Source organism: Glandiceps talaboti, chromosome 19 (assembly GCF_964340395.1).
Source record: "Glandiceps talaboti chromosome 19, keGlaTala1.1, whole genome shotgun sequence".
Lineage (NCBI taxonomy): Eukaryota > Metazoa > Hemichordata > Enteropneusta > Spengelidae > Glandiceps > Glandiceps talaboti.
In genome coordinates this window covers 14,820,143-14,831,078 of record NC_135567.1, presented here as the reverse complement: position 1 = coordinate 14,831,078, position 10,936 = coordinate 14,820,143, and the positions used below count along the sequence as shown (strand labels likewise).

At 35.7% G+C, this 10,936-nt stretch overlaps 1 protein-coding gene across 1 annotated transcript; it reads left to right on the top strand.

The window, feature by feature from the left end:
- The first annotated feature begins 1,248 nt into the window (after positions 1-1,248).
- LOC144450235 (uncharacterized) lies at positions 1,249-10,037 on the top strand. Its single transcript, XM_078140827.1, has 6 exons — positions 1,249-1,775; positions 4,304-4,465; positions 5,074-5,384; positions 6,770-6,992; positions 8,826-9,113; positions 9,388-10,037. Exons 1-6 carry the CDS (start codon positions 1,391-1,393, stop codon positions 9,492-9,494), a joined length of 1,476 nt encoding a protein of 491 aa, XP_077996953.1. The 5' UTR covers positions 1,249-1,390; the 3' UTR covers positions 9,495-10,037.
- The last annotated feature ends 899 nt before the right edge of the window (positions 10,038-10,936 follow it).

The window sequence follows — 10,936 nt, the reverse complement described above, 5'->3', positions numbered from 1 at the left end:
AATGAGAGGCGACTCGGTACCTTGCGATGTGCCATCACTGACTCACTGAGCTGGTCCTGCTGGTAATTAATAACGGTGAAAATCTCCGCCCTCAAGTGTTGGAATTCAATGGTAGATACCATTAATGCCATGTGTCACTCAGTAAGTCCATAATCAAATCTCTAAATTCTAATTACTATATTATTACCTCATTGAATTTCATAAATATCATAAGTATTTGATTTTACATACTGTGCTGATCAAGTGTTTGAAACCAACCACTGTCCATAGAGGTTTGTATACACTATATTTAATCAATAATTTAAACTTTATTCTTTTTTGTTTATAGTTGTTGCCTGTAGACTGTAAATAGTTTCTTTGTCTACTTATAATAGTTGTTGCATGTAGATTGTAAATAGTGTCTTTGTCTACTAATAATAGTTGTTAGATGTAGACTAAAAATAGTGTCTTTGTCTACTTATAATAGTTGTCTGTAGCCTGTAAAATGTCTTTGTCTACTTATAATAGTTGTCTGTAGCCTGTAAAGTGTCTTTGTCTACTTATAATAGTTGTCTGTAGCCTGTAAATAGTGTCTTTGTCTACTTATAATAGTTGTCTGTAGCCTGTAAATAGTGTCTTTGTCTACTAATAATAGTTGTTAGATGTAGATTAAAAATAGTGTCTTTGTCTACTTATAATAGTTGTCTGTAGCCTGTAAAGTGTCTTTGTCTACTCATAATAGTTGATGTATGCAGACTGTAAATAGTGTATTTGTCTACTTATAATAGTAAATAGTGTCTTTGTCCACTCGTAATCATCATACCACCCCTCCCTCCATCCCCAACTCATATACATACATTGACACATCTCATATATTTATTGCTTCCAAAGCAGTTGAAATATGACATACGTTGTTCATGCTTACGATAAATACATGTATTTATTTCCATTGAATGTATATTTGTATGGGGAGTGATTAATAATAAACTATTAGAAAAAAAATAACAAGGCAATGTTCAGGCAGATAATCACCAAAAAACTATAATTATAAAAAAAATCAAAACTTAACTCTCTATGTCGACATACTAACATACACTCAAAATAATCGTGTTTAGAGTCACTCAAAATAATCGTGTTTAGAGTAACTCAAAATTTATATCACGTCCTGTTTATGTCGTGATCTACCTGGTTGTCATTACATTGAAAGGACGCTGTCAACTGAGACATTAGCGTCACGTGATACTTGCTTTAGTCAACACTCCATACTGAACAAAAGAAGAAGGCACTGAATATAATAACGTCCTGTGGCAGAAAGACGGGCCTTGGTATCGGCCAATTCACAACTGCGTCACACCAGGAAAACAAACATTGCATGTGATCGTGTTGAATTTATCCCTGTCTTACTTGGAAAATGTCCAACATATTCCTGGTAGTGTGTCTCCATATCTTGCTTATCGTTGACGGGACATTTCAACAGAGTACCGTTGATAGATCATACAACTGTTTGGACGCGACTCGAAAATGTATTACCAGAGACGATCAGTGTATGTATTCACTCGTTGTACCGCGACGAGACGGTAAAGTGTGCCCGAAAGTCAACGACGCTTTGTTAGAAATTGAACAACTTCAAAACGAAATTGCCGACCTTCGCACAAAAGCCAACGAAGTGAACGACTTAAGAAGAGAACTGGACGAGATAAAACCATTGGTGCAAAATCTTGCGAACTGCGACTGCGGCCCTCCGGCTACTCAAGGGAGTGGAACAAGAACGACAACGACAACCACGGACAGTTCAGGCGAGTATCCTACAACACGTATAGGGTTGATCAACACCAATTTTGGGTTTCCTGTCTAAAATTGAGCTGCAAAGAACAAATTTTTTTTGAAAGAAAACGACAATTTTGACGATTATTTTTGGCGGGACTTTGGTCATTACTGAAATGAACAGTCGCGCCACGTATTGCTTATTTTAACGCTCTAATAACGTTCAACAATTCGTAGTTGACAAGTAGAGCCAATTGTTCACATATTACCTTTCAATGATTACACCTACACTCCCGTTTGCTTCTTTTGTTGTGTCGTCAACATTTCGAGGTCAAACAGAATTCATCGAAATTGTTTGTTGTTCAACCCATTATATTCGCTGTTCATTACATGTTGACCGTTCGTCTACGTGATAACAAAGAAAAAGTCACATATATAGTATGTTGACCCAGGGTAGTGTCCAGTCACCCACAGGGGGTGGCAGTGTGGACTCAATACATGAATACAATAATCTCAGACTGGGCTAAAGCCGATCATCTTCGTAATACTACACGCCTCTTTACGGCATCGCCACTGAACCCAATAAGGTTGACTGTGATTAGGCGCATTTTGATCTTGATAGTGAGAGCCAGTAGAATTTGGATAATAATGTAGAGGGAAGTAGTCAGAAAGATCTAGGCCTTATTTCCACTTCTCTCATACCCTCAGGTTAGCGAGTGGTTATATAATATAAGCGCGCGAACGACTGGACGTTTCACACTAAGGGACGATCGCGCAATGTCACACAAGCTCAAGAACCGAACTTCTTTGGTCGGTAGTTTAGGAGGGGGGTCTGTCGTCAGAGCATTGCTGAACTTCATTTCCACACTTCTAACCAAATTTAGAAAACTTTCATACCTTAATGATACCAGGTTCTGCATTTGATTGATTGATTGATTTCCTACTGAGATGTTGAGTTGATTATATGTACTTCTGATGTGAAATAAAATGCTGGGTTACCGGTCGTATTTTGATGTATTTACCATCACGTTTTTACATTGCATTGACCACAACAATTTTCATCTTGGCTTGCAGCATATATAAACGTGTCGATGTCGTGTGTGTGTGTGTGAACGTTCGTTAAGGGGAGGGGGGGAGAGTTGGGGATTTTGTCCTAAATGAACGAAGTTCGCTTACTGAGCTTGTGAGACATTGGATCATTGCCCATAAGAAGGGTGATGCTGATTTGATTCAGTAACATGAATTAGGGTGCGAAATCGAGGCCAAAAGTCATCTCGTCAAATGATACATATTGATATGGTCAAATGATATATTGATATGGTCAAATGATATATTAATATGGTCAAATAATATATCAATATGGTCAAATGATGTATTAATATGGTCAAATGATGTATTGATATGGTCAAATGATGTATTGATATGGTCAAATGATGTATTAATATGGTCAAATGATACATTAATATGGTTAAATGATATACTGATATGGTCAAATGATACATTAATATGGTCAAATGATATATTGATATGGTCAAATGATATATTGATATGGTCAAATGATATATTAATATGGTCAAGCCGAATTTATAAGATTTTAGATTAGGCCAAACAAAGAAAGTTGAATTGTGTGGTTCCGATTACGCTCAATTTAGATAATAGAATAGGTGGGGTAGATGTATTTTTATTTTTATTTTTTGGGGTCAGGTAGCCAGAACCAAACTGTGTTTATTAGGCCTTACGTTAAAATACTTACAAGAAAGTTTGATTTACCATTACGTTATGATACTAATGTTGATGCATAAATTATGATTTGTCTTCAAGTATTACTAGAATTGCTGATTGCATAGTAGTGATTTCTATACATTTTTCAATGTATCATCATTACGTCATTGTATTATTTATATGTTATGACGTCATAGGTACAGGTTTGAATTCAGTAAGTCATCTGATGGTAAAGTATACATAAGTAAGTACAATACTCTCAGTACCTTGTAGTATGCAGAAAATAATTGCACCTTAGAATTTTTAGAAACTCAGTTTGTGCGCCATTAAATTTAACTAGGTATGTAGAAAAAAATTGCGCCCCAAAATTCTTATAAACTCACCTTGTGCCCCTTTAATTTTAGCAGAAAATAATTGAACCCCAAAATTCTAATAAACTCATCTTGTGCCCCTTTAATTTTAGCAGTAAATAATTGCACCTTAAAATTATTATAAACTCAGTTTGTGCGCCATTAATTTTAACTAGGTATGCAGAAAAAAATTGCGCCCCAAAATTCTTATAAACTCACCTTGTGCCCCTTTAATTTTAGCAGAAAATAATTGAACCCCCAAATTCTTATAAACTCAGTTTGTGCCCGTTTATTTTTAGCAGAAAATAATTGAACCCCCAAATTCTTATAAACTCAGTTTGTGCGCCATTAATTTTAACTAGGTATGCAGAAAAAAATTGCGCCCCAAAATTCTTATAAACTCACCTTGTGCCCCTTTATTTTTAGCAGAAAACAATTGAACCCCAAAATTCTTATAAACTCCGTTTGTGTCACTTAATTTTAACTAGGCATAACGGCTCCATCATCAACGACGTGTTTAGATGTGAGGGGGGCGATAACCTGTTCTACCAACGGTTATTGTTCATACTCACGCAGTCCATTCCTACAAGTTTGTACCAATGGTATTTGTGAATGTAATGGAGAAGACTATTCAATATGTACCTGTTTACGTGAGTATCCTCACATGCTCTAACACCATTCATAGCACGTCGTTTTCATACAGCCTTCCGTGATTGGCTTTGATCCTGTCACGTGGTATTGACAAGTGACCCATGGTGACTCCAGTTTGTATACAATGGGCATTTGTTGTTTTCTATTTTCCCTATATACTATTACAGTAGCACCAGACCTCTACTGGTGATTTCTTTCACTGTGGATAGAATACGTGCATGGAAATGTGACGTGCTGTAAGACACTTAGGGATAATCTGGCCTTATTCGGACACTAGTATACATCCATATTACACCTCGTGATGTTAGGTATGTATGTATGTATGTATGTATGTATGTATGTATGTATGTATGTATGTATGTATGTATGTATGTATGTGTGTGTGTATGTATGTATGTATGTATGTATGTATATGTGTGCGTGTGTGTGTGTGTGTGTGTGTGTGTGTGTGTGTGTACATACACAAGTACGTACGTACGTGCGTGCGTACACATACAGACGTATTTTCTGATGTGTTGTAATTTGTGAATAGAAATACATATTTGTTCAAATCAGCAGTCACGTCATAAACAGTAAAACGTATTACAACCTCATATTCTCCTTACAGCCCGTGTTGCTGGGTGTGAAATACAACAAAACTCCCCCGGGAAAATGGCATTAGCGTCATTTGAAAGTGATGCCCTCACAATTGTGTACAGTTGTACAGGAGAGAATTCTGACTATGAAGTACACGTACTCTCCAATTACGAGGGTAATGGTCACACTGGCTTTCAAATACACAACACTGGTAACACCACTGTTAACATCCATGGCAGTTCTAGTGATACACCTATCATACTAGTTCTTGCATCCTATGAACCTGTCAATTGGATTCTTAACTTTGACGACTCCACTGTCATGGTAACACAAGCTATATTGGTAAGTTGTACTTCTAGTTAGGGAGATGATCCAGTCCGTCCCAAGTTACCAGACAGTGGCTCTGTTTGATACAACCATACAAACCAATAAGAAACTGCACATGCTACACTTTTATGGGAGAATGCGACTCCAGGAAACAGAGAAATTTTCATATAATATGGCTTCTGGAGAGTAATTTCATGATTTTACGTCATTAACAATGACATCAGTCTTACATTGACGTGTGTAACACTATTGTTCCTATGAATATTCAGTGTTCAACCATTGAATACATTATTTCTGCCTACTCCCATGATGCAATATCCCATAGTAAAGATACCCTATAAAGGCACAACATGAACTTGATGTTGCTCTGAAATCACAAGTAATTGTAGGCGATGTAAAATTATGAAATTACTCTCCAGAACCCGGAGATTATGAAAATGTATCTCTTTCCGAGAGTGGTGTTTCCCTTTAAGATACCAAGATTGAATGTATAAAGTTTTATGCGACATTTGTCGAAATGAAATGAACTGGTGTACCACCATGCAGACGTCAAAATATCGGCGCCCATGTGTCTGCGTTCAGTTGCATTATGTTTAAAGGGTTTATTTCATTTAGACAAAGTGTAGCAAGAAAGTGCGGTCTTGTTATCTTAGTGTACAATGTACAGTTTCGTATTGGCTATTACTTGATTCTATCAAACAGACCTGCTGCACGGTAACTTGAAACGAACTGTAGCTCAAAATGGTAGCTAATGAAACTTAATACACTTCATCCCTATAAGAATTGCATATATTAATTGGCATTATTATTTATAAGTTATGAATAGCATGGCTTGTTTATTGTGTTACTAATTTGCACAATTAATGTATTTATAAGTTAGCCCCTTTAATCATTTTCGCTTATAATATCATTAAAATGATGGGATATATTTTATGGTATTGTGACTGTGACGTATTGCAGATATGAAGTGCATGACTTGCATATTACAGAACTAATCTGCATAATTAAAGATATTAGGAAATGATAGCCTTTACCTTCCATCGTTGCTTTGAACGACATTAAAACGATGGCTTTATTTACAGTATTGCAACTGATACATATTGCAGATATGAAGGGTATGACATGCATATTACATAACCAATTTGCATAATTAAATATATTTACATAGTAGCGAATATATTGTGAGGGATAGCTTAGAATTTTATCCAAGCTATGATAATATTAATATGTGTTATAAATTTGATTATTATGATTGATATTTTGTGAATACGATTGCCCTCGCAGAAGACGTGACTTATTTACATGAGTGAGTATTACCAATTCGGCTGTTACTCAGAATTGCATTGTAATTTTTATTTAGTTTTGGGTTGAATCATTTGTTTCTTTCTACTTCATTTCAGATATCCTATTATGTTGATGAAAGTGACGTAACTGATCATGGTGGTCAAGTGGCAGGGGTCACTAGAGGGGTCACTGGCCTTTATTGTGGTTATGGTAGTGATCTTGGGGGCTGTGATACAGTAGATATTCTTAAATATCTCCAGACAGAGTATGGTACTGTGACGTCATTCACTGGTACTTACAGAGCTGACAAATGGGAACTAACCTTACTGTCAAATTACGGTAAGTTAAATACGTTGTATAACAAATGCATTAAAAAGTGTCAAATAATAATAGTAGTCATTAGTAAAGCGCCCTCAACGATGGATGTAGTGGCCATAGTGCTGTGCTGTGATTATTACCCCTAGTACGAACCTTATACGGCACAAAGGCTCTTTATAATGTTTGATTTCCCTGGGAAGCACATACTCAATTGTAGCATCTGTAAGTCCATAAAATTAAAGCATTCACATTGCAACCAGGTCCCCAATTATAGTACTGGTAGGAATCACAGTTATGGTTAAACTATTGATCAAGAGTTTTAGCTTCTCAGGTACAAATGGCAGTGGCTAGGCTCAAGCCTGCAACATGCAAATTACCAGACGGCAGCTCTAACTTTTCAACCATCGTGACTCCTTTAAAAACTGCTCTAACTTCTACTGGAACATTTTTGTTCTTGAAAGATTGTTAGATTATAACGACCTAATCGCAATATCATCCACCCTGCACAACATTGAATCACCTGTGGGTAAAAGTATGTGGGTACCAGAACACATATCCAATCAATTAGATTTTTTGGTCCGCACCCAAATATCATATGCCCCTGTGAATCACGATTTCAGCACATTACTAGCATACCTTCTATATTATGTAAGAATAGACAAAATACATTTTCCGTGAATTTATTGTTGGTTGTCTGTCTGACTGAATAAATAAATAATATACTAGTTACAGCTAGTGCAGTTGAGACAATGAAATTCAATGTCTGCATATTTTACCATTGATTTATTCATGAATATTAAATATGCAAATTCGCATGAATTTAATTTGCGACCTCAAGCTTGGCAGAACCCTGACATAGAAGATGGCCAATAGATAATTTCCCGAAACAAGTGAAATGAAAACTTGCTAAATGTTACAAATGTACAAAACTTCAAGTTCAAAACCATATTAATACCTGTTCCTGGTCCTTTTGAAATAAGAAATTGGTTCACCACCTTGTTTTCAATGAAATCTTCAATCTGTTATTTTTTCCATGTTACATTCCAAAATGAATAACTTTTGATTTAGTTTTAACATTTATTTCAAAAATCATCAACTTGCGATTTCAGAGAAATATCAAGTTGATCTTGTGCCTTTATATGATATCTTTGCTATGTGCTATTCCATCATGGATGTCAGCAGAAATAATGTAATCAATGATTGAACACTGAATATTCATAAGTACTAAAATGTAACACACTTCAGTGTTTAAAATTGCTGTCATATTACCTCATGCAAAAGCTTGGAGTTCACTTGAACAAAGTGAAGCAATGTCTACAATGCACTACAAATACATACAAAAAAGATGATATGATTATTACAATGAAATTCACTTGACCAGAGTGAAAGGACTGGACACACCTGTGATTTTCAAGATAAACAAGACCCCTGTTTATAAACAATTACACTCACTTCAAACAATCAATCAACACCAAGTGTGGTATCTGACAACAGGGGGTCTTAACTATATTTCTTGTGTTTAATCTCAGTCTAAGGTTCAGTTCATTGTATTGCAACATTGTCTATAAAAATAGTGTGCTTAGTAACAGTCAGTCTAGATATTGGCGTCTTGTATTTTATGACTTCCTGTTATCAGATTCCATGCTCGGCGTTGTTTGTTTGAATTGAACTTTCCAACGAGTGTAATTGTTTATAAACAGGGGTCTTATCAATTGAGTTTATCTTGAAAATCATAGTTTTTAAATTTCTATTCCTTTCATGCTGGTCATGTGGATTTCATTACATTGCAAATTGTTATCTAGAAGAGCACACCAATAGAACGTTTTCTTATCCTTTAAAACGATTTTTTTTCAGTATCAGAAACACGCTGGACACCCATGACTTTCCAATATGATTCCAGCTACATCGATTGCTATGGTGACCAATATGTAAAACAGACCCCTTATGAAAAGGGGAAATATGTTGGAGTAGTTCTGTGTTCGCCTACAAGATATAAGATTTTCCTTAGTAATAGTTTAACTGGTGAATTTCTTAACATCGGCGATGGTGGTGGCCACGGTCAAGATCATTGCGAATTCGTTGGTGGAACTGATCCAGCTACATCGATTGATAACGATTTTTTGAATGCACCTTCAGTTTACGGTGAGTATAGTATCGGTCTTTACTAATAGTATGGCATTGCATTGTTGATGTTCGATAAGTCTATAATAGTGATATATGTTTTATTAATTTTTGTACACACACATACAAACACGGTTATAATACATGTAGACGTTACTTTTGATCTTGCTCAGTGTTAGTAGATAATGAAACACATACACGTATGATAGTCAGTTTGCCCTTTTACCCGTCGTGAAACTTAATCCAGTCTTGTATTACATTGACCTATGTGACTTCTCATTTGTATATTCTGTAGGGTTTGCTCGATATTCCTGGGGACAAACCCTGGAAATGAGAAATATTGGAGAAGGCACAGGTTTCTATTATGGGAAGTGGATCGAATGCGATGTCTCTATACCGTAACGGAATGGCACTCAAATGGGAGTCTAGCTTAACCTTGAATACACCAACAAACTTGACCTTTTGCAAGACTATAAATACTCTATCACAACGACTCTACATAAATTAACATAAATTACTCGTGTTGATTAAAACTGTAATTGAGTTATATTCGAAATCATGATGTAATGTATGGACCAGTACTATCACTAAAATTACATATACCGTATTTGCATTTAATTAATTATGGATAATTTTTATCTATGTGAGACCTGGAAGTATAGTTTGAAAATCTTCATGATTAAATATGCCAAACTCGAAAGTTAATTTTTGGCAGTTTATACCAAATTGTGTTCAGAATTTCGAATACAGGTAACGTCAATCTGACACCATAAACACCCGTGTATTTATATTTTGTCTGTCTGTCTATCTGTCTGTCTGTCTCCCTGAAAGTTTCTGTCTGTCTGTCTGTCTGTCAGTCAGTCAGTCAGTCAGTCAGTCAGTCAGTCAGTCAGTCTGTCTGTCTGTCTGTCTGTCTGTCTGACCGACTCTCTCTCTCTCTCTCTCTCTCTCTCTCTCTCTCTCTCTCTCTCTCTCTCTCTCTCTCTCTCTCTCTCTCTCTCTCTCTCTCTCTCTAAACAGCGCCTCTAGCGGTCAAACTACAAGACGTACACTGTTTAATTTTCTGATAGTTAGAATATGATATATAAGACGATTGTGCTCATGTACGATACAGATTATAACATTTCTTTATCTTTGTAAACATTGCTACTCTAGTTTTAACATTACTGATTCACGATTTTGGCTTCAAAATCGGTGTCATTTATTTGTTGAAGTTTCAACACATTTATGATAGGGGGTCTGGGCCTGTTCTATCCCATAATATGCAATAGACCCAACTCCCTATCTTTCACATTTTTGACCAATTTCTTCCGACATGCCGTGTTTTCTTTTATGCATTCCTCTCAGTAAAATATATGTTGCTTTCAGTGATTGGAGATGCTGAAAATACCAATCACTATTTAGAAGACCAAGAAAGAACCCACTGAGGTGCATACATTCAATCCGCTTTTGTACTCAACAAGTGACGAAAATACAAACTATGATCATTTCATTCTTTTATTTTCATTGCAATCAATATATTTGTATACATATCAAGCAAATCTAGAATTCTACAAAATACTGTCAAAACTCAACATATGCTGTTTGACATGACCATCACCATGACGACGAACCACCACCAAAAATGGCAATATTTTACTGAGTTTTCAGCAATGCGTAGATCATAGGTGTCACAGTGTGGTACCAATAAATCATTTACAACTGAAATAAAAGTAAAAAGGCATAGACTAAGTAAAGTGTTATTATCAATTGGTAAAAGAATAAGTCTGTAGTCAGTTATTTTATGCGTTTTTATGAATAAAATATATGGGATTATTATTATTCTTTCGCATCATAAAAAGCAA

Bases quoted from the DNA above. Each gene is read 5' to 3' on its own strand.
- LOC144450235 (XM_078140827.1), top strand. From the start codon at position 1,391: ATGTCCAACATATTCCTGGTAGTGTGTCTCCATATCTTGCTTATCGTT. The intron at 6,993-8,825 runs GTAAGTTAAATA...ATTTTTTTTCAG, and splicing joins AACCTTACTGTCAAATTACG to TATCAGAAACACGCTGGACA. The intron at 9,114-9,387 runs GTGAGTATAGTA...TATATTCTGTAG, and splicing joins GAATGCACCTTCAGTTTACG to GGTTTGCTCGATATTCCTGG.